At 47.4% G+C, this 27,847-nt stretch overlaps 2 protein-coding genes across 10 annotated transcripts in view; both read left to right on the plus strand.

Moving 5' to 3' along the window:
- The window catches only part of DENND4B (DENN domain containing 4B), a 120,807-nt gene extending 114,368 nt beyond the window's left edge, over positions 1–6,439 (plus strand). For 8 of the 9 annotated variants that reach the window (XM_029580312.1, XM_029580313.1, XM_029580314.1 and 5 more), the window contains 2 exons: positions 3,654–3,718; positions 3,901–6,439. In XM_029580312.1, coding sequence (XP_029436172.1) covers positions 3,654–3,718; positions 3,901–4,034 — 199 coding nt within the window. In that variant the 3' untranslated portion in view covers positions 4,035–6,439. Of the gene's footprint in view, positions 1–3,653; positions 3,719–3,900 lie in introns of those variants that run through there. The other variant, XR_003853000.1, reaches the window with a different exon arrangement.
- Positions 6,440–14,891: 8,452 nt separating this feature from the next.
- GATAD2B (GATA zinc finger domain containing 2B) overlaps positions 14,892–27,847 on the plus strand; it is a 90,264-nt gene continuing 77,308 nt past the window's right edge. Inside the window, exon 1 of the mRNA XM_029580919.1 lies at positions 14,892–15,179. The gene's annotated coding sequence lies outside the window, so the exon portion shown is untranslated. The remainder of the gene's footprint in view (positions 15,180–27,847) is intronic.

Here is a 27,847-nt window from a genome sequence, read left to right on the forward strand (position 1 = left end):
TGGAGCGGGTGAGATTGGTGATTTTTGTCTTGAAGTAGTTGGCTAGTTCGTTGGCTTTGTCGAGAGCTTGGTGATCTGGAATTGACAGTTGAGGTGGTTTGGGGAGTGAAGAGACGTATGAGAAAAGTGCCTTTGAGTCAAAGATGAAGTTATGGATTCTTTTAGCATAGAAATCTTTCTTGGCTTTGTGGATGGCATTCCTGTAAGTATTAAGAGTGGTTTTGTAGGCTGTGTGTAGAGCGGTGGAGGGGTTTTTTCTCTAGCTTTGTTCTTTATTGCGTAGGTTTTGTTTTAGAGATTTAAGTTCCGGGGTAAACCAAGGTTTTCTGTTGTCAAGTGCAGGATGTAAAGTTTTGGTGCTGATTGGGCAGATTTGGTCTGCGATTTTTTTTGTGACTTTGATCCACGACGTGGTGGCTGTGGTGGCATCGGAGAGGTCTAGGTGGTTTAGTTCTTTGGAGCAGAAATTGTTGAGTAGGTCCAGGGGGCATGGTTTTCTATATTGAATTGTGGTTTTGATGGAGGATTGAGGTGGCTGGATTTCTTTCTTGAGGGTCGTGGAGATAACTCTCAGGTCGATCCAGTATCGTCCGCTCGAGGATTGCCCGTCTGTAACGTGCTCGTAGCGCACAATTCGGGCGCGCAAGGCAATTCGGCGATACAGTCTCCAGTTTCACGCGTCTGTATCGCTTCTGAAAACAGACGCATAACCCTTTCCGCACCCGGCATGTAAATGAACGAAAAAGCTGTATAATGAAGGAATTAGCTATTCCCCTGCGATACTGTAACGGGCGCTGATATTATCTCCTCCGTAACCCGCTGTTCTGCCGCGGCCTTAACCTGCTAGTTTACCGCCTCCCCCTAGTAGGAGTTAGTGTAGTGTAGTGTAGGGTAAAAACATTGCTTACCCGCCCTGGTCCCGTCCGGTCTCCTGCAGCCCCGTCCGGACGGGACCAGGGCAAAACAAAACAAACGAAAAAGTAGCAAGGCTCGGGCCTGCTATGGTAAGTTTAAAAAGTGTAAAAAACAAAAAACCTGTGTGTTATATAAAAAAATAAAACAATTTTAAATACCTGTCGGAGGGCCGTGGGTCCCGGTGGGCGGCGGGCAGTCATCAGCGGCATCCGGTAGTCCCTTCTCCCTTCCTCCCTCCCTCCCCTGCCTGGATGAGCGCCAAAATCGCACGGGCGGGTCGGCAGCGGGGGGGGGGGGGGGGGCGGCAGCAGGATCCGGGAGCGGCGGGTAGGCGGCAGCGGGGTCCGGGGGGGCAGCGGCAGCGGGGTCCGGGGGTGGCAGCGAGATCCGGGGAGCCAGCAGCGGCAGCATGTTCGATCGGGTAGGCAGCTAGGTGGCAAAGTAAAGATGGCCGCCTGCACGGGAAAATCGTGCAATTGGCCGCTGAAGACGTGACGTCACGACGTTTGGCGCTGGTACCTGTCATTTGAAATGACAGGTACCAGCGCACCCAGGTTACTGTATAGGCGCTGTTACAGCGCCTATACAGTAAAATGGGTTGCGCGGGCATAACCCTTCCCTAACGCTTCACAGCCGCGGCATGCATTTGCATGCGATTAGAGGAGAGTATCGGGGAGTTAGTAAAGAGAACTGTGCGTGCGGGGAGGAAGGGTGCGCCTGACACTACCTCACTGTTTTTACCGCGGCCTTACTGGATCGACCTGTCTGTGATCTGACCAGGGGACTGGTGTGCATGAAGGACTGGTGTGTATGGACAGTCTGTCATTTATGAATATGAGGTCCAGCGTGTGTCCGCCCTTGTGTGTCGGACCGTTGACTATTTGTGTGAAACCTAGATGACTGAGTGCAGTAAGCACTGTTTCGCAGTTTGTGGATTGCGGGTGTGTGTCAACGTGCAGGTTGAAGTCTCCCAGGATAATGGTGGGTTTATCTGAGTTGATATATTTGGCTATCAGCTCTATAAGAGGTGATGGGTTCGAATCTAGCGTTCCTGGTGTGGCATAGATGAGGCAAATTTGTAGATGTTCTGACTTAAAGAGGGAGAATTCGAGTTTATTGGTGGAGTTTGTTTGTTGAAGCGTGAGGCCTAGTTGTTTTTTGGCGGCTAGTAGTAGGCCTCCTCCTTTTTTTTTAGGTCTAGGTATTGAAATAAGATCGTAAGCTTGTGTAGGTAGTTGGTTTGTTAGTACTATGTCTGAAGGTTGTAACCATGTTTCCGTGATTGCGCATACGTCTGGGTTGGTTTCTATGAGATAATCATTGAGGATATGCATTTTTTTAGAAAGTGACTGTGCGTTGAATAGGGTTAATGTGAACAGTGAGAGACCTAAGAGTTGCGTGAGAGGGGATGTCATTATTGAGATTAGTCTTTGTTGTCTTGTAGCATGTTGGGAGATCGGTGTTGTAGTTGTTCTGGCTTTGTTCCTGATTATGGGAATAGGAAGTGAGTGCATCTTTGAGGTAGTTGTGTAAAGTGATGGTAAGTTGTGTGTTGAGGTCGTTCTGTTGTGGAGGGGTCAGAAGGCTGGTTCTCCAGGAATGTAGAATATTACAGCTATGACCTCTGGGGGGTTATAATGCTATGTCAGGGTAGTTACTGGGAGGACTGGACTTCTACCTCTGGTTGCACTTTGGGTCTGCACGAAGGGGCGCACAAAGGGGCTGGCCCTTATGTTCTTATGAGTGAGTGGGGGAGCAGAGTGTCATGATGGGTGTGAGGGGGAGTGATTGGGGGACAGGCTGTCATGATGGGTGTGAGGGAGAGTGAGTGGGGGCAGGGTATAATGATGGGTGTGAGGGGGAGTGAGTGGGGGCAGGGTGTAATGGGTGAGGGAGTGAATTGGGGGGCAGGGTGTCATGATGGGTGCGAGGGGAGTGAGTAGGGGCAGGGTGTCATGATGGGTGTGAGGGGGAGTGAGTGGGGGGGGCAGGCTGTAATGATGGGTGCGAGGGGGAGTGAGTGGGGGGGCAGGCTGTAATGATGGGTGTGAGGGGGAGTGAGTGGGGGGGCAGGGTGTATTGATGGGTGTGAGGGGGAGTGAGTGGGGGGGGCAGGGTGTATTGAGGGGTGCGAGGGGGAGTGAGTGGGGGGGCAGGGTGTCATGATGGGTGCGAGGGGGAATGAGTGGGGGGGCAGGCTGTATTGTTGGGTGTGAGTGGGAGTGAGTGGGGGCAGGGTGTCATGATGGGTGTGAGTGGGAGTGAGTGGGGGCAAGGTGCAGTGGGTGAAAACGAATGGCATGTCCCGGCTGGGGTGGCTTGTGAGAAAGTGGATGGGCATATCCACATGAGAGCATGGTGGGAGTTTACCACTGGGAGCAGATATGAGAGAATGAACACACCCAACACATTGAGTGTTGGGTGTGAAAGAGAAATGGCATGTCCTCCATGGGGGGTGGAGGGTGGGGGGTTGTGAGTGAAAGATGGGACAGCACAGGATGCCTGAGGAGAGAGATGCATTTCTCAGTGGAGGTGGTGAAGCCGAGTGTGGGTGGACATATTTAGAGATCTCCCCCAGTGGGGGTGGATGTATGGGCAGCGGTGGGAACAGATGTAGGGGAGGCATGAGCCAGTGGGGACGGGGTATGCATGCACCCAGTGTACAGAACAGAAGGAAGGGAATTGATATGGATGTGGCGAGTGCATCTCATCTCAAGTGATTGTTTTTCTTCTTGTAGGAGTATTTATCGAGAGATTCTCTTCCTTACTCTGGCAGCTCTGGGGAAAGAACACACAGACATAGGTAAGGGAGGGGGAGAGGAACAGGAGCACAGTGGCTGGTGGAGGAAGGGTGTTGTGCATGAGAGAGTTTCTCTCAGCAGTGATGGACTGCTTTTATTTCACTGTCACTTAGAGACAGTCGTGGCACATGCGCACACTGCAGTTACTAAAAGTAAATTGTACTTCTCTTTTCTTTGCTTCTAGTTGCATTTGATAAGAAATACAAAGCAGCTTGCAACAAGCTGGGGAAGGAAGACCTCAGGAACAGTCGGGTCCAGCTTCCAAGCACCAAAGCCATGGACTGCCGCAGGTCCTTCGGAACGACCCTGGAGTGCTAAGGAGATAATCTGAAATGATGCAGAGGTGGAGAGGGCAGGAGCAGAAAGGTGACAGAGGAGAGCAGAGTGGGACTTGCGATATAGGAGTAGTGTAGCGCACAGTCAGGGTCCACCTGTTGAGTCTGTTCTCTCCAGAGATCCCTATCTCCCTCTCTCAAAGGCTGTGATGTGTTCAGGTCATGCATTTTTTCTTGTCCTGATCTCCCTGTGAATTTTGGCTTTCATCGCTGTGCTGTTAGCCTGCAAACATAACCATGTGCACTGTCAGAGCTGGGACTTGTCTGTCATGAACGTACATGCTCCCCTGCCTGCATATTTACCCTGTTACCCTATAGAGCATGGGCTGGCACGTTAGTAGGTCCTGCCTGCACCAGGGTCCCAACCTGGAGCTCAAGTTGAGTAGTGGGATGGAGATCAGTTGCAAATACAACCCAGTAAGAGTCACAACTAAGGAGCGAGCGGCAACAGTGACAGTTCTCTGGCGACATAAAAAATATGAGAATTGGCAATACATACAAAAAAAAAAACAAAAAACACCCAAGAACAGAGAGATCTCCCTTATTTAAAAAAAAAAAAAAAAAAAGAAATCCAACAATACAGGTAACACAAACCTTAACCCCCACCCATATTTCTCCCAGAATCCTCCTAAGAACAGAGAAATCTCCCTTTAAAAAAAAAAAAAGGAAGCATATTGCTTTCTTGGAAAACCTTTATATTTTATACTTCAAACCAAATACTTTATTCATTACAATAAACAAAAACACATTTTCAGGTGGCCAAATAGATCTCCCATAATTCTAATTACTTTAAAAAAAAAAACCAACTACAAAACAATCTTCACCTGACCTCAAATAATATGAAATTTCAAGCTGTCGGCAGCAGAGCAAATGTAAATATATCTATGGTTCCTAGAGGTATCTACAGCAATACGTGAGCTGCATAAATTGCTTTTATCACAGGATAAACAGAGACATCTAAGTCCGATTTCCCCTTCCTAGAAGCTAAAAAAAACCGGCAGCAGATCCCAGGCAACACCATGCAGGACCCATCATTTATAGAGCAAGCCCCTGATGCTCATTACCTGCTTTGCAACCCCACAAAGAGCGCAGTTATAGTTTGGGGGCCGTGAAGGAAGGCATTAAGGGGGGTGTGAAGAGCCACAGGGCCTGTATCCCAAGCCACAAGGCGGTCCCTGCAGGGAGAGGAAGCGGCTAAGCCAGTGCAGAAATGGCCTGCAGCTGCTTAATCCACACAGCCCACTTCTCCACAACCACGGCGCCAACAAGGGCCAGGCCCCAGCTCGGCTTCTGCTCCCCCTTCCCCCTTCCTCACACACATGGCTCGGGGAGAGGGCCTGACAGAAGCAGTGGCTGCCGGCATGCTGGGGGCCTTCACTCTCCAGTTCCTGCAGGCACGGAGCAGGGCATGATCTAGGAGTGTCCATGGGGGGGGGGGGGGGCCCGTAACTGAACGTTTTCAGAAAGGCAACAGGCTCTGGACTAAAGTTGCGCTCCGTGGGCTGTGGTTTGCCCACCTCTGCTGTAGAAACAAAGGTGCCACGGTACGATCTCGAGAGGACCGCTGCATAGTCAATATTTGGATTAAACCACCACTCCCAGTTTCTAGAGGGAGACCTCGGGCCAGTCCTTGATTGTTGTCACCATTCTTTGCTACCTTTTAGGGTTGGTTTGAAATGGAAGTGGCAGACGACAGATACAAAAAAAAAAAGCATAACAGCATTGGCCAAGTCTGCCTGTCTGCAGCTCGGAGAACCGCGTTGTGCCCGCCAGCCCATAAGACAGGCGCATGCCTGCGGAGCTCCCTGAAGCGGTCTCTAATAATGTAACACTGGAGGGAGTTTTACCACTGGCTCATTCTGTTCTTTCTTGTGCTTTTAAGGAAAATAACTTGCCAGTTTTTGCAGTTTCTTTTGCCTTTTTGAACAGTATTACTTTTGTTGGGCATTTGAGACCAGAGCTTCTCTGAGAGGAAAGTGTATTTTTTTAACACAGGTGTTTTATATATATATATATATATATAAATATATATATATTAATTTATTAATTGTTTTGTTTTGCTGTACTGCTGGACACGTGTGCCGAGTACCTAAGAAGGAAGTTCTAGATTGGTTTGGGGGAAGAGATACGCGCTGCCCCAACCTTACGCCTGCTTATTATGCTGTAGGGTGTTTCAGCTGCCTGCCTTCCTTCCTTCCACATGCAGCTTCCTTGGATGGACGTCTTCACATCTAGAAGTTCTGATTTAGCTTTAGAAGGGGGTTGAAATGGTTTCCCTATGCTGGACAAAGCCCTCAAAAAAAAAACAAAAAAAAAAAAAGCTTAAGAACTTTCCTGAAGCTTGGTGTTCAGATCCCTCCTCTCTTGCATTTTGAAAACAAATGTGAATTTTCGCTACTGCTGTTGTGAGAGAGGCTGACCTGTAAGCTAATGCACTGACTCATAAGGCTTTGCCAGTTGAAACGGAGTACTGTATCCATCTCTAATATAGCAGCTGGGCAATATCGAGTAATGATGTCTTAATTTCTCAAGGAAAGGATTTGTTCTTTTTTTTTTTTTATTTTAATTGCTAATGTAAATAAAGTGTTTACATCACACCATTCCTCTTTGTTTCCCCTCGTCTGCTCTCAAATTGTTGGTAACTGTAGATGCTGCACGATGTATGTGATTTGACCCCCTTTCTGAAATAGCAGCTTGAACTGGTCCAGTAGCAGGGCCTGTGAGCAGAGCCCAGTGCCGGAGTCTCTGGGTACCTGGTGATTATCCTGCTTAAGCGTCTTATTAACACATTGTATTTCCAAAGTGTCCTTTGTAAGCTGTACCGAGCAGGGACTCTCTCGTGTGTGTTTTTGTACGCTGCCACATACATCGAGCAGTGCAATAGAAGTGATAAATGGGGGTGGGGGGGTTAGTCTGACCCTCTGTGGTGAGCAAATGATTGGAATTGCTGCTTAAAACAGAGGCTAGCACGGATTCCAAGGCTGTGTGATTTACCAAAGCCTAGGTCTTGTCAGACAAATCTGATCAGTTTCTTTGACTGGGAGAGAACGCTAGATGTAATAGATTTCAGTAAGGCCTTTGATGTGGTTCCACGTAGGCAACTTATAAAGAAAAGTGAGTATCCTAAGTATGGGGCCTAAAATGACTGAATTAGAGACTGGTTGAGTGGAAGGCGACAAGTAGCTAAGGAGCATGGTAAATGGCATTCACCCTGAGGAGGCGAGCTTGCTAGTGTTGTGCCGCAGGGATCGGTCCTTTGACAGGTCGTTTTCAACGTTGGTGAGTGGCATTGTGGAATGATTTTTGTAAAAGGCTTTTGCACAATACCAAAATCTGCAACGAGGTAGACAGCCAGAAAGGTGTGAAAACCATGAGAAGGTATAGAGCAAAGCTAAGACTCACTGCTAAAATATGAGCTGCAAAAACCCAAGGGGGAGAGGTATAGTATAGGGGGTGAAATTCTGGTCACGAAAAGACCGCTATATGATGATCTTAAAGTGGCCAAACCCCTTGGATAAGGAGACGGCGACAGCCAGAAAGATGATTGATTGCATAAGGAGAGGCATGGTCAGCAGGGAAAAGGAGGCGATGGTGCCCTTAAGTCCCTGGCGAGGCTTCATTTGGATACTGCGTACAACTCTGAAGACTGGAGTTTCTCAAAAGGATATAAACAGGATGGATTTTCACAAGGCATTCGACAGTCCCTCAATGAGAGGCTTCTCAGAAAACTAAAAAGTCATGGGATAGGAGGCGATGTCCTTTCGTGAATTGCAAACTGGTTAAAAGACAGGAAACAGAGTAGGATTAAATGGTCTGTTTTCACAGTAGAAAAAGGTAAACAGTGGAGTGCCTCAGGGATCTGTACTTGGACCAGTGCTTTTCAATATATTTATAAATGATCTGAAAAAGAACACGATGAGCAAGGTTATCAAATTTGCAGATGATACAAAATTATACAGAGTAGTTAAATCACAAGCAGATTGTGATAAATTGCAGGAGGACCTTGTGAGACTGGAAGATTGGGCATCCAAATGGCAGAGGAAATGTAATGTGGACAAGTGCAAGGTGATGCATATAGGGAAAAATAACCCTTGCTGTAGTTACACGATTTTAGGTTCCATATTAGGAGCTACCACCCAGGAAAGAGATTTAGGCATCATAGGGCTATTACATTGAAATCATCGGCTCAGTGTGCTGCGGCAGTCAAAAAAGCAAACAATGTTAGGAATTATTAGGAAGGGAATGGTGAATAAAACAGTGGATGTCGTCATGCCTTTATTGCTCCATGGTGAGACTGCACCTTGAATACTGGGTGCAATTCTGGTTGCTGTGTCTCAAAAAAGATATAGCTGAACTGGAAAAGGTACAGAGAAGGGCTACCAAAATGATAAAGGGGATGGAACAGCTCCCCTATGAGGAAAAGCTAAAGAGGTTAGGGCTGTTTAGCTTGGAGAAGAGATCACTGAGGGGGGGGGGGGGGGGGGGGATATGATAAGAGGTCTACAAAATCATGAAAGGTCTTCCATGGGTAAATGTGACTTGGTTATTTATTCTTTCAGATAATAGAAGGACTAGGGGGGCACTCCATGAAGTTAACAAGTAGCACATTTAAAACAAATCAGAGAATTTTTTTTTTCACTCAGTGCATAGTTAAACTCTGGAATTCATTGCCAGAAGATGTGGTTACAGCAGTTAGTATAACTGGGATTAAAAAAGGTTTGATAAGTTCCTAGAGGAAAAATCCATAAACTGCAGTTACAGTAATAAATAAGCAATAGTAGCTTGTGATTTATCTAATGTTTGGGTACTTGCCAGGTACTTGTGACTTAGATTGGCCACTGTTGGAAACAGGACACTGGGCTTGATGGACCCATGGTCTTACCCAGTATGGCATTTCTTATGTTCTTATGATGTTGGGGGTCCGTGATGGTCTCCACCAGTCCTGGTGCCAGCCGCTGATCCACCTCGGGGATCCAAGGAAGATCTGGCCGCCCCTCCTGCCTCCTAGTTGTTGGGATTGGCAACTTTCGAGGAGGAGCTGGAGCGGAGAGTCCAGCTGGCGGGGGAACGAGCGATGCAGGGCATCGGGCCTGCGGGACAGACAGTACCAATGTCTGCATTTTCCATTCGGGACCCGCTGTTGGAACGGCTCAATGTGCTTAATGGTGTGTTCCCTGAACGTACCCGGATCAGTCCAGACCGTGGGTTGAGCCTCCTGTCCAGCAGATGGAGACAGACCAAAACTGAAAGGGTATCCTATATCGGGACAGAGCCTACCCTGCAGCCCTTCAGTATTTGTCTGTCTCCAGTAGATGGATCAGCTCACCCTGCGGTCTCCTGATCTGGGCTTCTAGCCTTTTCTTTCTTCTTGTGCGGATCAAGCAAGTAGTAGTTTTTTCTTTAGGCTTGTCCTAGGTTTTTCCAAATTAAAAAAAAAAAAAAAAGAATTAAAGTTTTCATTACTTTTAATTTCTCTCCTTTTGACAGGAGACTGTTCCGTCTCCTTGCTCTTGCCGGACTTAGGGGGGCTTCGCCCCTTGTGTGCTGCATAGCCTAAGTCCGTAGCTGCTTCCCTGGTGTGGGGACCGAGACTGGTGGTCCAGTCTTTCGTCTCCCCCCTCTGGCTGCCTAGAGAGCTTATTGCTCCATTCTTTTTCCCCTCAGTGTCTCCTCAGCTCTTGTTTAAAAAAAATAAAAAATAAATAAGCAGGAAATATACTTAGATAATTTAAGGGGGAATAATTAAATAAGAACTTATAAAATCTTACCGGCAGCCAGGTACAAGGAACATGCAGGATTCGCTCCCCTGCCTCCGCTCTTGCCGGCAGAGCATTCACCCGGCTATTTTTAGCTGACAGTGATTTTTTTTTCTGCTCGGCTCGCGGCTCCTCTTCAGTGGGGATGCCGCGGCCAAGCGCCTGCATTGCGTGTGGAGAGCCCTCGGCGCGCCTATCGTGCGAGAGGCTCTGTTCTGCCTGCCGGGTGAGGAAGGCCCCTCCTCGGCAGGGCAGGCAAATTTAGCTCGGGGGCGCACTCTGCCACGCATGGCCAGGCCGTTCCCGGGTTGGCAAACCGCGGGAACGGTGGCCATTTTGGGAATTTCAGCAGCTCCCAATTCGGAGCTGCCTGGGGCTGGGGAGCAAGATTTACAGGACTTATCCTCCGATTTAAGCCCAGAGGTCCCCTAGGATGAGGTTCCTGACCCTCCCTCACCTCCTCCTCCCCCTCTGGGAAATCTAGGACTCATTTTTCCTCCGATTTTGGCCTCCTCCTGCATAAACCTTATTTAGCCAGCTTGCAGGAGGAGGAGGAGGACCCTTCCCCAGGCCCCCCCCCCCCCACTGAAAATCCTGCGTCCGGCGCCACTGCCCGTCCTCCCTGTCCCGGAGCCCCAAGGGTCTGTTAGGGTGCGGGTGATCCCTGGAGTGGCGCCCATTCCTGACATCCCGGTGGCTCCAGTTACCCCCGATCCGGATCCCACGGCAGATTTGGAGAGCGTATTCCCACCCCTGGAGGGGGACGATCCTAGGGTCCTCCGCATGTTTCAGAGGGAGGAGTTGGAGCTCCTTATCCCCTTTGTCCTTCAGGAGCTGGGGCTGGAGGGGCCCCCTGCGGACACCCTTATGGCCTCCTTGCCCAAGGATATGGACCCAGTCCTGGCAGGACTCAGGGCTCCGGCAAGCGCCTTCCCCTTTCATCCGATGCATAAGTTGCTGCTCCTGCGGGAATGGGAGGCTCCCGAAGCGGGACTCCGGGTGTGGCGAGCTATGGACAAGCTCTATCCCCTCTCGGAGGAATGCTTGGACATGCTGAAGATGCCCACCGTGGACTCTTCTGTTTCCGCAATTGGTCCGCTGACCCATCCTCCAAGGCAAGGCTGGGCACGTTGCCCTTCAAAGGTTGAGTTGCTTTTTGGAGAGGACCTAGAGCAGCTTTATCAATTCCTTGGGGGAAAACAAGGTGCATAAGCTACCGGAGGATCATCCGAAACAGTCTTGATCTTTTGCGCCCTCACTTCCGGGGGCAGCGGAGATACACACCCCGTGGACGAGGTGGCTCCTCCAGAGATTATTCTTCCTGGTCTCAATCCTGGTCTCAGCCTTTTCGCGGACGACGACCCTTTCGCGAGGGCCAGTCCCAACGCCCCACCCCCAAAGCCCTCCACACAATGAAGTTCGGTTGACCCATTCCTCGGTTCCCTTTCTGGGCGGTCGTCTCTCCCTGTTCTTCGAGGAATGGGTCAAAATTACTTCGGACCAGTGGGTCCTCGACATTATCCGAGACAGTTACGCTTTAGAGTTTGTTTGAGATCTACCAGACCTCTTTGTATTCGGATTTCCACTCCCCATATGCATGACTTTGCACTTCTTGGCATTGAATCTGAGCTGCCATATCTTCGACCACTCTTCCAGTTTCCTTAGATCCCGTCTCATTCTCTCCACTCCTTCCGGCGTGTCCACTCTGTTGCTGATCTTCGTGTCATCCGCAAAAAGACAAACCTTTGCAGGTTTTGTGCAGGTGATGGCCGAGGCCATTCCCTTTCGTCGTTGATGGAGGAAGATGGTAGGCACAAATTGCTGGAAATCCTGCAGTTCGTGGAGGCTCCTAAGGAGATTGTGGCGGTCTTGGTACATGAGATCCTTAAGGAGTTGCTGTTGAGGATCTGGGAACACTCCTTCACAGTACCTCCCATGAACAGGAAGGCAGATAGGGTTTACCTCGTCCACAAGGCTACTGGATTTGAGAAGCGTCAGCTGCCGCACCATTTGGTGGTGGTTGAATCTGCTCTTGAGGGCCAAGCGCTCTCAAAGCCACGCCTCAGTGCCCCCAGGGAAGGATCACATAGCAATGGCTCAGTGCTCCCAGGGAAGGATCACAGGGCAATGGACGCTCTTGGGAGGTTAGTATACCAGGGAACCATGCTCATTGCCTGCATCGCCTCCTACCAGCTCTGTATGAGCTAATACTTACAGAACCTCCGGAAGCAGGTGTAGGAGGTGGCTGAGCAGCTGTACACCCTTATGCAACTGGTGCATAAGGGCCTGGAGTGTGGAAAACACGAGGTTTGGACAACCTATAATGTTTTCAAAACAGCATTGAGTGTCTACAGCAGAAATCTGCACCCGCAGAATGGCATGGCTGTGGACCTCTGATCTCTGGCCAGAGGTACAGAAAAGACTTGCTGGCTTGCCATGTACGGGAGAGAATATCTTCGGAGATAAGGTGAGGGATGTGGTAGCCCAGCTGTGGGGCTACCACAGCCCTCTGCCAGCACTTCCAACCTGCCCTTGTCAGCTAGGAGGTTGGCTAGACAGGGTCAGAGGAAGTCTTTCTACCGGCCCCTCGCTCCCATTTGCAGCAGGTGAGCTCCCGCAGCTGTCCCAGGCAGCAGAGAGCTCCCAAGCCCCAGCCGGTGCCCCAGTCAAATCTCGGGACAGGGTTTTGAGTGGATTGTAGAGAGCATAGGCAAGCCACCTGTACCCAAGATGCAGGATCCGGGAGCAGGCTGCGATTCTTTGTGGATCAGTGGCCCAGTATAACTTCAGACCAGTGGGTTCTTTCCATTGTCCATCAAGGGTACCTATTAAACCTGTTAGATGTCCTGCTACATTGCCTTCCGTGCCCATTTTGGGGGCCAATAGTGCATCAGGAGGTACTGATGTACTTGTGTGCATACAACTGCGACCTAGTCTTGAATGCGTATTTGCATTTGTATCTCTGGAGGGGGAGTGGAGTGTGAGGTGAGGCAATGGTCAGTTCGCCCTTGTTCCCGAGGACAGAAGCTTCCCCGAGAGAGACTGGAGAGAGCAAGTCCCCTGCTTACTGAGGGCTGAGACAGCCATCGATCATCAACCCCCCCTTCTGCTCGACTGGTGTGCCTTAAGGGATGGCTCATGGAGGAACGTAGCACCTAAGGGAGCCAAATTTTCTTTTCTTTTTTCATCTTTTTCTTTTAAACTCTTCCCCACTCTAGACTGCAGGTTTTAGACCTCTACCATCTGCTGGCGATACAGAAATACTGAGGGATTGCAGGTGGCACTTGGTTATGTAGTAGTGCATGAAAAGAATTAAAAAAATAATTTTTTTTATGTCCCATCTATTAGTAAGGATATAAAACCTACCTCTCTGGACTGATGTGGGATATGAACAAGAACAGCAGTTGCCGTGCTTGTTTTTCCTACAGCTGGATTGTGTGGGATGAGATACAAGTATGTTTAAGTAAGGTGCAGAGTTATATTTGAATAACTTTAAGGCCTTTAGTGTGTCCACAATCCCCCCAAACCCTCACAAGCAAATGCATGTTCCTGATGCTGTCATTTGCCTGTGCTTATAGGAAAAAAAATAGTTTTTCTGTACATCCTGATATTACAGTGCTATTATGTTGGAGGAAGGAAAAGGTTAAAAAAAAATTTAAAAAAGGAAATTTAAAAAGGAGAAAGTGCCTGAGGCTTAGAAACATAGAAATGACGGCAGAAGAAGATCAACAGTCCATCCAGTCTGCCTAGCAAGTTTCACATTTTTTTTCCTCATACTTATCTGTTACTCTTGGTTCTTAGGAACGTTTTGGTTCTATTTCCCTTCCACCCACACCATTAATGAGAGAGCAGTGTTGGAACTGCATCTAAGTGAAATATCTAGCCCAATTAGTTAAGGGTAGCAACCTCTGCAATAAGCAAGCCACACCCCTGCCCACCCAGGCTAAATAATTCAGTCCTTGTTGGTTGTTGTCTGGATATAGATCCACCTTTCTTCATTCCCCCTGCCGTTGAAGCAGAGTAGGAAAATGGATATGTGTAAAATCCAGCGTGTGTTCCAACCCTACTGTCCACCTTGCCTCACTCAAGCAGGTGCTAGGGGTGCACAATTGTCCCTAACACTTATTTTTTTTTTCCTTCACCCCCCCTCCCCCCACCCATTTGCAATCTGTATCACGTGTCCAGGTGCGGGGGCTAAGTGAAAGGTTAGATATGAGAGTGATAGTTTCCTGGTCTTTGAAGCAGGACCCCGCTTTTTTTTTTTTTTTTTAAATAGGACAAATAGAGGTGGTTTAAACCCATTCGTTAATCTTAAAAAGTTTGGGATAAAACCTGCCCATATGCCAAATTCTAAACGGCTGGTGAGCCAAGGTGGCAGTCTTAATAAATAGGCAGTGGCAATCACTTGTTTTAAAATTATGTGCTAATTTGATAACCTACGTTGCGCGAAATAAGTGAGCTTAGTAGCTACAAGCCAAGGGTCGTCAGGTGGCGGAGGAGCCCTAGGCCAAGCGCAGCTGATCTGTGAGGACGCATTGGCACGGGGCGGTTGGTCTGGTTTGCCTGGCCCTTTCCTGGTGCCGTGGGGGATAGAATGGGGGCCTTGCTCTCTGCATTTGGGTTAAGGGCAGGTACAGTGTGGCAGACCGGCTGCATGTACTCCCACTCTATTATCTGGGGGAAGAGGGAACGTAATAAAGCAGGCCTCAGGGCAGACACGGGGGCTGGTATGCTGAAACACTGTGTAGACTGGTCCCACCGTGCTACACATCCACGAGGGCCGCTGACCGGCATTCATCCTAACCCCGCTTCCCAACGCTGTGCGAGGAGTGGCTGGCACACCTGTCATTCAAACCCACCTACTTATAGCCGCCTCTTCCACGCCGGGCTCCTGTCAATCACTCATCGTTCACCAATAAGCGCCAGCGGCAGAAAAAAATTCACATTCTGTGTGAGTAGCAACATTCTTCACCAATCACGTGGTGGCGGCCCACGGGCTTTCGAAAAGGCGGGATCTGTCCGCTATGTGCCCCGTGATTTCATTGGAGAGGGAAGCAGTCAATCACAAGGACAGCGAGACGGGACAGAAGGCGTGTAAAGCTCTATGGCCAATACGCGTTGCCGCGTGCCTACTAGGCGGGCCCAGCGCTTTGGCACTCGCCCAATCAGCGTCATTGTTTGTGTGTCGCCGCCGGTGCTGGTGCCGGCTGTCTACCGCAGTGTCTGCGCTCGCGCGCCCGCCACCTCGCGCCAGACGTGCTGTCCCTTCCCGCCCACCTCCCGCTCCCCAAGGGTTCTGCGGTGACGGTGGCGCGAGGCAGCGGAGACGGAGAAAGAAGCGCCACCGCCCGACCTCCAGGAGCTGCCGCCAGGTGAGGCCGAGGGTGCGAAGGGCCTAACGCAGACAGACAAGCTCCGACCCGCCCGCCACAGGGAGGAGCAAAGTGGGGGAGGGGAGGCCGCGGTCTTCACCGTTTCTAATTCTCTCCTCACCTCGTCTCACCTCACCCCCCACCGCGGCCCTTCCCATTCCCTCACCCCCCCCCCCCATTTTTCCTGCTTCCTTTACCTCCCCCCCCCCTTTGCTCCCTCAGTACCTTCAGCCTCCAGCTTCTCCCGCCTACTTCACGTCCCTTCCTGTCCCCATCCCCTTCTCACTACTCTGACCCTCATGCTCCTCCTCCTAGTACCCTGCTTTCCTCCTGCTCATTCAATGCATCTCTTCCTTGCTAATTTAGCTTCTATCCTTGCTTTTTATCCATTAAGATTTTGTTTTTTTATAGCCTTCTCCTTTCCTTATTCCTCTAGCCTTCATATCTTTACATAGCCTCTCTCTAGCCTATACCTTTTTATAGCTGCCTTATTCCTCTAGCCTCCATTCCTTTTAATATCCTCCCCCTTTCTTTATTCATCTAGTTTCCATTTCTTTATATAGCCTCCCCCTTTATTCCTCTAGCCTCTACCCCATTTCATAGCCTCCTTCTGTCCCTTATTTCTTTAACCTTTGCCCCTTTACATAGCCTCCCCCTTTCCTTATTCCTGTAGTCTCCTTCTCTTTTTATATCTTTTTTTGTTATTCATTTAGTCTGTCACATTTCATAGTCTCCATCCCTTTTTATATTCTTTTTCTAGCTTCCATCAAGCCTCTATCCCTTTATATAGCCTCCCCTTTCCTTATTTCTCTAGCGACCAATCTTTTTCATAGCCTCTCCCTTTCTTTATTCCTTTAGCCTCCAACCCTCTTCATAGCCTTCCCCTTTTCTTATTCCTCTAACCTCAGTCCTTTTACATAGCTTTCCCCTTTCCTTATTCTTCTAGGTGCTATCCCCTTTAATATCCTTAGCCTTTTATTCATCTAGCCTCCATCCCTTTATGTAGCTTCTCTTTCTTTATTACTCTAATCTCTGCCCCTTTTCATGGCCTTCCCCCTTCTTTAGCCATCTAGCTTCCATCCCTTTTCATGGCTTCTATTTAGCTTCCATCCCTTTTACATAGCCTCCCTCATTTCTTATTTCTCTAGCCTCAGCCTCTTTTCATAGCCTCCTCATTTCCTTACTCCTCTAGTGCCATCCCTTTTCATAGCCTGCCACTTTCTATATTCCTCTAACCTCTATCCCTTTTCATACTCTAGCCTCTGCCCCATTTCATAACCCACCTTTTTATATGCCTCTAATCTCCATCCCTTTATATATCCTCTTTATTCATCTAGCCCCATACCTTTAATCAGCCTCCCCTTTCCTTATTTCTCTAGCCTACATCCCTTTTCATAGCCTCCATCTTCTTATATATCTTGCCCTTTTTTATACATCTACTCTCCATCCCTTTTCATAATCTCCGCCTTTCTTCATTCCTTTAGCCTATGTTCGTTTCCATGTCCTCCCCCTTACCTTATTCCTCTAGCCTCCATCCCTTTTCATATCCTCCCTCTTTGCTTATTCCTCTAGTCTTCATCTCTTTTCATAGTTTCATTCTGTTGGTAGTGCCCCAGGTCCAACCTAGCACTTCCCCTCTGTAATGCTTAATTTGGTGATAGTGCTCCTGCTCTGTAAGATTAATTTTGCTGCCAGTCATCTTGTTCTTTCTTAGGTGAGATTCCTGGGTGGTGGACTATGATAAAATTAAGCATTTGGTATTGAGCTTTATCCTCATATCCCCCATGATCCATCAACTTCCATTCTGACCACAGCATATTTATGGTTGTCGGGCTGAATGCTTATTAGTGTTCAATGTTGTGTCTCTGGATTTTGCCTTAACACTACAAAGAAGGTACATCGGGTTTTTTTCTGGAAGCAGGCATACAGCAGTCTTAGTAAAAATAAATAAATAAAAAATGCTATTAGGTACATCAGAGGTAGGCAGGAGCCTGGGGCTTTAGCAGCTATGGCCGACTTCTTCTGATTTACTTATTCTTTGAAGAAGCAGGGAATGAAGGTTGATTTTTCTGACCCTTTTACTGTGGCTGCGTGGAGAAGCTTTGTGCCTTTTATTTTCAGATGACAGATGTGTATCGGTGTAAAAGATCAATGATGATTTGCTTCTCAGCTGTTTGATAAAAATGTTTTAATGAAAGCATCTTGCTGTGGCCACCAGGGTTATTGGTTTGATATAGTACGAGTTCTCTGCCTTCACTGGCCTAGAGCAGATTGTCTCTCTTGGAGGTGAGTAAGGCGTCATTGCCTAGGAACTAGCCTGAAAGCTCTTGGCATCTCCTGCAGTGACAGCTGTCAGTTATTGTGCCCAAATTATTGTATGTGCGTGCATGTGTGCTGCCTTCATTGCTTTCTTTCTGGAAAAGGAGCTTGCACTCGTGTAGAATGCATGTGTGTGTGTATTTTTGAGGGACCACAGGGCAAATCAAGCAGGTGGAGGAAAAGGTGCTGGTACTCAGTTCCTGTGAGTTCCCCCCTGGAAAAAAAAAAGCCTTGGTTGCCTAGGTTTCTCTTAAGACTGTTTTGTTTTGGCTTGACTGGGACCTTCCTGGTAAGGTAATTACTTGCATTATATGCTTACACCAGTATCCATCTTCTTGAGGTTGTGTTGTGATTTATTTGGTAATCTTCTTACTTCCGTTCAGAGGTGATTTTTCTAAGGAATTACTCTAGTCACACATCTACCCTGGGTCAAGTGAGGCTTTAAATAATCTACTGAGGACAGAATATTTGCAAAATAGGTTTCATTGCCATGCTTTAGGTTTGGAGTCTAAAATTCCATTTGCACAACACTTTTTGTCTTCGAAATTACTCCTGGGAGTAGTTGGGTGTGAACAAGCCACAGTATTCCCGTAAGGGCAGGCATGCAGCTTCTGTTCTGCATCTTGAGTAGGGAAGTTGTTGTATGATAAATTATACAATATCATAACACTATCTTTAATGTAGAGTTCTAATTAATTTCTTCCTTTAGTAGTCATATGCTTCTTGTACAGGTAGACCTGCTTAATCTACAAGTTGGAGAAATGAATTAAAAGAACAGTCTAAGAAAGCAGACATTGTTGCGTACGTTTTAGAAAAATGGTTAGCAGAATATTTTTGCCTAGATCTGATGGATTGGGGTAGGGATACCATTGTAAAAGTATGCTGGATGCAGCTTAAAAGTTCTTCTTGGAGTAACTAAAAAAGTTGACAGTGCATCATGTTTACTTTGTGAAATGACAGGAAGATGCTGCTGTGGCAGTTGCACTCTAAGGAGCACAGATTGTTGGTAGATCACAGCTCGCATAATAAGATGTTTTTCTCTTGTATGGTAGAATTTCTTTACCTTTTTTCATATCTTCAAGTTGATTTACATCTGTGTGTTGGGGCTGAGGGCTGTGGAGGCAGTCACTGTTCTGTTTCAAGAACACAAATGTGCTGTGGATTACCTAGGTCACTGCCTGCTGCTGCGGACTCTTATCTGGTATAAAGATTGCAGCCTTGTATATCCAGAATCCGGAATGCTTACCTATGTGCCGTGGACTTCATAAATAGGTAGCTATGTGTTCTCAGTGGCACACAGGATGTGGTGCAGGAGGTAAAGATGGCGCTTGACAGCAGTGATTATTATGCAATACAGTTTGACACCACTGGAGGGCAAATACTAAGGACAAGTGCAGTAGCATTTACTGATAAAAAGGGAGATTACGATAAAATGATGAAATTTGTTAGAAATTGAAAGGAGCAATCCAGAAGTTTAAAGCTTGAAGAAGGCATGGATGCTGTTTTAAAATTACCGTCCTTGAGGCCCAGACAAAATGTATTCCATACATTAAAGGCCAAAGGAAAACCAAACGACTGCCAGCATAGCATGGTTTAATAGTGAAGTGAAAGAGGCAGTTAAAGCCAAAAGGCCACCATTCAAAAAATGGAAGTAGGGAAGATGTCTCGGCCTGCTTAATTACATTTTTACAATTTGAAACAAAGTTTGCCTAGAGGTGAAAGTTTTTATTTGTTTTTAAATACATTCGAAGTAAAAAGCCTGTGAGAAAGTCAGTTGAGCTGTTAAATAACTGATAGGATGTTTAGGAAGGACAAGGAAATAGCTGAAAAACTAAATTAATTATTGATCTTTTTTTTACTGAGGAGAATGTTGGGGGTCATACCCACACTGGAAACGTTTTTTGATGGTGACTGAGATTAGATGAAATCACTGTGAAACTGGAGGAAGTAGTAACTTGGGTTAACAGACTAAAGATTAAAAAATCATTAGGGCCAGGTGGTATTCACCCTGAAGTTCTGAAGGAACTAAAAAATGAAATTGCAGACCTATTTCTAGTAATTTGCAGCCTATCATTTAAAACAAATATGGTACCAGAAGGCTGGAGGGTGGCCAGTGTGACAGCAGTTTTTAGAAAGGGGTTCCAGAAATGATGTGGGAGATTAAAGACTGGTGAGGCTGACTTTGGTACTGGACAAAATGATTTAACTGTTCTTAAAAACAAAATCACATAGACACAGTTTAATGGAGCTCAGTCAGCATGGCTTTTTTTTTTTTTTGCAAAGGCAAGTCTTGCTTTACCAATTTACTAGATTTTTTGTAAATAAACATGCAGATTAAAAGTGAAGCTAGTTGATATAGTATATATGGATTTTTAGAAGGCATTTGACAGAGTCCCTCATGAGAAACTTCTTAGGAAATTGGAAAGTCATGGGATTGGAGGCAGTGTTGTATTGTGGATTGGTAATTGGCTGAAGAAGGTCCAGCTTCTTTAGTGGGGTATGGACCTCGTAACCAGGGATAGATGGGAGTGTAGGCCTGGACAGAAATGGCAGGGGGGGGGAGAAGAGAAGACAGGAAACTAGGGCAAAGCTAGAAAGTATCCTGGCCATCTTGGCAGTTTGAGCAACAGAGCCTGGAAGGTGGGGAGGCAGCATCATTTGGGTGTGGGATAGCTTACAGAAGCCCCATCTGCCACACCCAAAGGCTGATGCAGTAAGGATCACAGGCAGAGGAGGAGTTGTCACAGCAGGCAGCTTCCTCACTGCTGCAAGAAGGAGGTGCAACTTGAACAGTTATACGTAGGTGCCATTGGATGCAGGGCGCTCAGGCTAGTTACGGCCATGGGCAATTTAGCATCCCAGGTCCCCAATGCAAAGGGCCTGTGCAGTTATCAGTGACAAGATTCTAGTGTTTACTCAAACTCTGGTAGAAGTGATATATGGGGAAGGGCCATAAAAAGTGAGGTGGAGGCAAAAAAAGCACAGAGCGGCTGTTGTGTGTCCTTAGCGGCAGCATTCACAGAGCGGGATGCTGCTGGGCAACTAGTTGAGGGATTAGTTAGAAAGTTTCAAGTTGCACAGTATACGTTCTCATCCCTTGCCGCTGGGAGGTACAGTTAAGGGTTAGAGCATTGGCATGTTGGTTATTATCTTCTTGTTCCATTTGCGTTTTATGTATGTTTGAATAAAGCTGCTGTGGCTGATTCATTCACTGAATAAAGACAAAAAAAAAGGCTGCTTCTGGATATGGATGATGTGATTATTAGGAAAGGGGGGGGGGATGTTCTGCCATATGGCGAGGACCGTGAGGTATGGCCGGGTTAAAGAATGGAAGGAGCGGAAAAGACTTAATGGTCAGTTCTCCGAAGAGAGAGAGTATTTCTTTAGTGGAGTGCCCCAGGGGTCTTTATGGGGACCTGTGCTATTTAACATATTTTGAAATGATCTGGAGAAAGACAGACAAAAATGAGATGACCAAACTAGCAGATGATTCGAATTGTTAAAATAGTAGCACATGGAGGTCACGTGATGCTGTGAAGGGGAAAGACGCACATTTTCCCTTCTCAGCGCCCCTGCCGGGTATCTGGACCCATCGGGCACCTAAATGCGGCGATAATTAGCAGTTTTACAACCGCAGAATTAACTTAAGAGCACAGAGTCACCTGGACCGACATGACTACCCGACAATTGAAGAAAGATAGAGAGAAGGAAAAAGATCGAGTGCGGCCCATGGACGCCATGATTGACGGGGAGGAAAATTCCTCAGATGCGGCCCCGCCGGCTAGCCTCGCCGAGATTAAGCTGGCGATGCAGGAAATTCTCAAACCTGAATTGTCACTGATTTCCTCGAAACTTACCGACCTCTCGTCTTCTCTGCAATCGTTTGAGACACGCTTCGCCGAGGCGGAACAACGGATCTCTGATCTTCAAGATGGCCACCAGTCAGTGCAACAAGAGCTTGAGGCCCTTAAAAAGGTGGTGCACCGTCAGTCGGATCGCATGGAAGATCTAGAAAACCGTTCACGGCGATCGAATCTACGATTTGTGGGCCTCCCTGAGAGCTTACCCGATCGTGAGTTACCAGCTTTCTTTGAGAAGTGGCTTCCCTCGGTGCTTCAGCTCTCTAATACTCATGGCCCCGTGCGTGTCGAGCGCGCGCACAGGTTGGGCCTGAAAAAGCCGACTGATCCTCGTCCATGTGTAATTATCGTGAAGGTGTTAAATTTCCTTCACAAAGCTGAAATTTTAGCACTTACGAGAGGTGGTAAAACGCTGCAATATGAAAATCAGAAAGTCCTCGTTTTTCAGGACTTTTCGGCGGCGGTCTCACAGCAGCGCCGAGCAATGGCGCCTACCTGCTCCCGTCTACACTCGTTGGGAATCAAGGCGATGCTCGTTTACCCGGCGAAACTTCGGGTGCCCACGAATACCGGGGTGAAGTGGTTTACTGACCCGGGAGAGGCTTCTAAATTTGCCGACGGATGTGAGGCGTCTCCGAAGCTGCCGCCGGCCGTTGCATGAGTAGCCGAGGACTAAGCGGAGCTGATTCGCGGTTTTGAGGCCTGTTTGGGAGCTGGTTTGGCGACTTCCCTGTAGCTATATCTCTGGTTTACAATTTTCAATTCCATAACGTAACCTGAGCTGCCCTTCGGGGCCTGAGTGACCTGGAGCTAGCAGGCTGAACGGGTGCAGAGCAGCCTCATGAGTGGTTTGCTCCCATTACAGGCACGCTAAGTTAAGTCTGTGACGGGACTCGGCTGACTTGATGTTATGTTTTTCTACATTTTCTCATTTTCTAGCCTTGTTCACTTTGGCTGTTATACATGTAACATAAATAATGAAGTTCAGTTTCAGTTGTAATGCACAGCATGTTGTGTCCAGAAGGGGGATGGGGTGCTGGGTGGGTCGGGTTGCCCGGTGGGGGGGCTGTCTAGTACAGAGTGACCTCTAGCCCTCCTTGGTGGGCTTATGGTGGGTATTCTTCGACTAAAGTTGAGGGGTTGGTTGGGTGGGGGGAGTGCGTGGGGTCAGCTCTTTGGTGGTGGGGATTGGGTCTCTGTCCTTTTGTGCCATCTGTTAGCTTTCAGTCTCAGGTTTGCCCCCAATGTTTGGGCCTGGTGGCTCCCGCTGGGAGGGCCATCTGGCTTTTTGATTTCTGTCATGCTTTCTCACATATCGCCTTGGTCCCTCGGGATTACCTAAGTATGTCTAAGCCAACTTTGAAGTTAGTATCCTGGAATGTCTGTGGCGTTAATTCCCCAATTAAGAGAACAAAAATTCTGTCCGTTTTAAAGAAGAAGGCGACGGATGTGGCATTTCTCCAGGAGATGCATCTTAATGATCTGGAGCACCAAAAGTTGCGCCAACAATGGGTGGGGGCGGTTCATTTTGCCTCGGCTACAACTAGATCTGCTGGTGTAGCCATCCTCATTCATAAAACGGTTCCCCTATGTGTCCATGAAGAGATCAGGGATCCTCAGGGGAGGTACCTGATTCTGGTTGCAGAACTGGATCATAAGCCCATTGTTTTATGTAACCTCTATGCGCCTAACAACCCGTCTCTGGGTTTCTTTCAAAAGCTTTACCGTTCTTTGTTGCCCTACGTGGACAAAGATTTAATTCTTGGTGGTGATTTTAACTCCGTTACGGACCCTGCTCTTGATAGGGTTGGTGTGCACCACATACCTCAGCAGTCTAGTAGGGGGCTAAAATTTTTGGTAAGATCCTTGCATCTGCTGGATCCTTGGCGCCTCCTGCATCCCCTGGAAAAAACATTTACACATGTGTCCAGAGCTCATCCGTCGCAGTCTCGCATTGATTATTTCTTTATTAGTCCTCACTTGTTTACTAATGTAGTTCAGGCAGACATTGATGACATTGTAGTGTCAGATCATGCTCCAATTGGGTTGGAAATACAGATGTCCTTGTTCTCCTCTGTGGGCCGTTGGTGGCGCTATCCTGTGTACTTGGAGGGAGATCGTACATTCCAAGATTATCTTCGTTCAAAATGGAATGACTATCTTCAGTTCAATGGGGAACATGTATCGGACCCGATGTTGTTTTGGTATACAGCGAAGGCAGTGCTGAGAGGGGATGTGATAGCCTTCGTGGCTCGCCGTAGGAAATTAATGGATAAACGCTTAATGGGTTTGCATGACCAACTTCGGCGGGCCGGACAGGCTCTGCAGCAGTCTCCTACGAACCAGCATCGGACCCGATACTTTGCTATTCAGGCTGAGCTCAACACACTGCTGCATCAGCGGGCAAAGAAAAGTATGGCATATTACAGGTACCGCCTGTTTCAATATGGAAATAAGCCGGGGAAGATGATGGCGAATTTGGTAAGATCACATCAGGCTTCCCGGTATATTCCGGCGTTATATACCCCTGGGGGGGACCTGGTGCGGGATACTCCCTCTCTATTGCGCACATTTCACGATTATTATGCCTCCCTGTATTCGCAGGGGCCGACTAGTTCCCGAATGCGTGAACAGTTTTGTGCCAATGTACCTATTCCCTCCATCACGGGGGATCAGCAGACTTGGCTTAATAGGCCTGTTTCTGAAGAGGAGGTGCGCTTGGTCATTCAAGGGGGGAAAAGATACAAAGCCCCAGGACCAGATGGCTATGTGGCCGAATTTTATAAAACTATGCTGGATTCCCTGGTTGGCCCTCTTACCCGCAATTTCAATGCACTCATTGCACATGGCTCCTATCCTCCCCATATGAATACGGCTCTTGTCACTTTAATTCCTAAGCCAGGTAAGGATCCCCTTCAACCAGGCTCCTATCGCCCGATCTCGTTACTAAATGTGGATCAAAAATTCTTAGCCAAAATTATGGCCGATCGGTTGGCCACCATTCTTCCCAACTTGGTGGGTCCCGGACAGGTGGGGTTTATTAGACACCGATACGCCTTAACTAATATCCGTAAGGTGTTAATTGGCCGGACGCTGTGTCAAAATGATAGTATTCCTCATCTGGTGGTCAGTTTCGATGCCGAAAAGGCATTTGACCGTGTAGAATGGAGCTATTTGTTTCCACTTCTCCATCAGGTGGGGATTGAGGGTTTTTTTTACCAAGCTATTCAATTATTATATCATGGACCCCTGGCCGCTATTGTGGCGAATGGCTCCCAATCCGAACCCTTTCCTATTACCCGAGGCACGAGACAGGGTTGCCCTCTGTCCCCGTTATTGTTTGTTTTACAGTTCGAACCATTGTTGCTAGCGATCCAAGCTGCACAAAACATTAAGGGGGTACGGTTTCAGACTGAGACCTTTAAATATGCAGCATTTGCTGACGACCTCTTGGTGCTCCTGACACATCCCAAGGAGTCCCTGTCCTCATTGCTGTCTCTTTTTACAGACTTTAGCTCTTTCTCGGGGTTTAAGCTGAACCATGGGAAATCTGAAGCCCTTCCATTTCCCCCGTCCCTTAAGGATAGTTGGGGATCCGATTTTTCCATGACTTGGGCCACTTCTCAAATCCGTTATTTGGGTATATTTCTTCCGGCCCAATTAAGCTCCTTATATAACTGTAATGTTACCCCGCTTTTGAGAAGAACAAAAGAGCGGTTGGAGGCGTGGCGTGCTTTGCCACTTTCTCTTTTGGGGCGGCTTAATCTTTTCAAGATGCTTATTTTGCCCCAATGGCTTTTTTTATTTCAAAATTTACCCTTTCTTTTGAAAGCAACTGACATAAAGCAGTTGGAGAAGCTTCTGCGGGGGTTTTTGTGGCAGGGGAGACGGGCGCGTATACCTCTTCGCAGTCTTCAGGCACGGTGGGGATCGGGTGGATTGAGTGTGCCCAATCTCCGTCTTTATAATCTAGCCAGTAATCTTAGACTTGTACGGGATTGGCTCACAAGGCAATCTAATTACATCAATCTGTCAGCGGAACGAACTTTAGTGGCCCCGGTTGATTTGGGGTATGTCCTGCAGGGGGGTCATGGTGGGTTCGCCTACCCCCACCCTGTGGAGGCTCTCTTTACCCCTTTACGGGTAACCTGGCGGGCCACAATGAAATTACTGAAGCTTCCTCCTGTTTGTGCCTATTTGTTGCCCCTTCGGGGGAATCCCGATTTCCCTCCAGGCTCAACGTCAGCTAGTTTTCCAGTCTGGCTGGATCGGGGTATTACTCACTTGGGACATCTGTTTGATGGGGATGGTCAGTTATTAACTCATTCCATGTTAACACAACAATATGGATTGCCCTCGACCCAGGTATTTTCCTACCTACAGGTACGACACTATATTAGGTCCCTTCCCCCACCTAGCCTGGAGCCGAGTCTTTTTGGTTCCGTAGAAACCTTTTTTGCATTGACTGCGTCCAAGTCCCCCACTTTATCTCAATTCTATAAAAAGCTGACGGGGACCCGACAGAATGACATAGCCATGATTTTAGAAGCTAGGTGGCATAGGGAGGGCCGGACGGAGGTTAAAGCGTCTATGATACGCAGCTGTTTTCGCCACTTATCCACTGTCTCCTCCAATACTTATTATAGGGAAATGCAGTTTAAATTCTTGTGGGGGGCGTATATCCCACCAACCAGGGCGGTATACTACCAACTTGTTTCAACGGGCACCTGTGGGAAGTGCCAGGCTCTCGAGGGCAATCTGCTCCACATGTTTTGGGCTTGTTCTCGGGTGAAGAGGTTTTGGCTACGAGTGCTGCATTATCTTTCAAATCTATTAGATGTTGTTCTTCCCTGTTCTTTCTGTATGATATTATTTGGTCAAATACCATTGACTCTCATCCGGGGACAGGGGCCACGATTGATGCTGCGGAAGGGTTTTGCTGTGGGGAAAAAGGTTATACTCTGCAACTGGAGGTCTGCCGCTTCACCATCTTATTGGCACTGGAGGAACCAGTTTCATCAGCTGATGATGATGATGGACAAGCAGTGGGGGACAACATCCTTTCAACGTGAACGTCGTTTTCTAACTATTTGGGACTCTTATATTCAATCGTTATCTCACAGACTTCGCAGTCAAATTTTGAACGCTTAAGACATCAGTATTCTGGGTGAATTGAATATGTTCATGGGGTTGCCTGGACTGTTGGCAGGGAACGAGAGACTGGCACAGGGGGAGAGAGGGGGGGGGGTTAACTGATGATAGTTCGATACATGTCAATGTAATGTATATGTTGAAAACCAATAAAAACCGTTTTGCAAAAAAAAAAATAAAAATAGTAGCACATTGTAAAGAACTGTAGAAGGACCTTGGTGAGACTAAGAAACTGGGCGTCTAAATGGCAGATATGATTTAGTGAGTGTGGACAGGTGCAAAATAATAGACGTATGGAAAAATAACCCCAACTACAAGTATATGAAGCTGGGTTCCATGTTAGGAGTCTTCCACAAGGGAAAAGGACCTCTGAGTCCTTGTGGTTATTACCTTGAAATCTTTGGTTCGGTGTGTGTGGCAGCAGTCAGAAAGACAAGTAGAATGTTAACAATTATTTGGAAAGGAGTAGAGAACAAAACAGAGAATATCAAAATGTATGAATTCATGGTGCGCCTGCTCCTTCAGTATGGCTTGCAGTTCTGGTTGCCCATCTAAAAAAAAAAGACATGGTGGACATGGAGAAAGTACAGAGAGAGGCGACAAAAATGATGAAAGGGACAGAAAAGCTCCTGTACGGAGACAGACTAAACAGATTAGGGCTTTTAGCTTGGAAAAGAAACTGAGGCATATGATTGAAATATATAAAATCATGAGTGGGGTGAAACGGGTAAACGGGGAATGAATATTTACCCTTTCAGACGCATGGGTTAGTTAGATGACACTCCATGAAACTAGCAACCAGCAAATTTAAAACAAATCTTAGGACATATATTTTCACTCCGTGAACAATCAAGCTGTGGCAGCTTTTGCCAGAGGACACAAGGCAACTAACATAGTGGGGCTCAAAAGAGGATTGGACAGGTTCCTGGAGGAAATGTCCATAACCAGTTAGACGTGGGAAAGCCGGCGCTTACCCTGGGAATGAAATACAAGTAATAGATCAACTATTGGGGATCTGCTGGTTACTTGTGATATGGATTGGCCATTGTCAGAGACAGAATGTTGATGTACTTTGATCTGACCCAGCATGGCAATTATGTGTTTTTTCTAGTAATGGGTAAAGTAAATTTGAGGTGAGGTTCTTTAAAACTGATAAATTTAATAAACATACTGAACTTCCAGCAGAGAAGATAGCTAAGTTAATGGTATGAGAAAATGGAATGCAGAAGGATGTATCAGCAAGATTTAATAAAACTAATTTCAATAATCTTTCTATATTATAAAAAAATAGTAGGGGTGATCACTTCAGCACAACAGCAGATGAGCACGCAGAACTGC

The sequence above is a fragment of the Rhinatrema bivittatum genome, chromosome 16 (genome assembly GCF_901001135.1).
Source record: "Rhinatrema bivittatum chromosome 16, aRhiBiv1.1, whole genome shotgun sequence".
Taxonomy (NCBI): Eukaryota; Metazoa; Chordata; class Amphibia; order Gymnophiona; family Rhinatrematidae; genus Rhinatrema; species Rhinatrema bivittatum.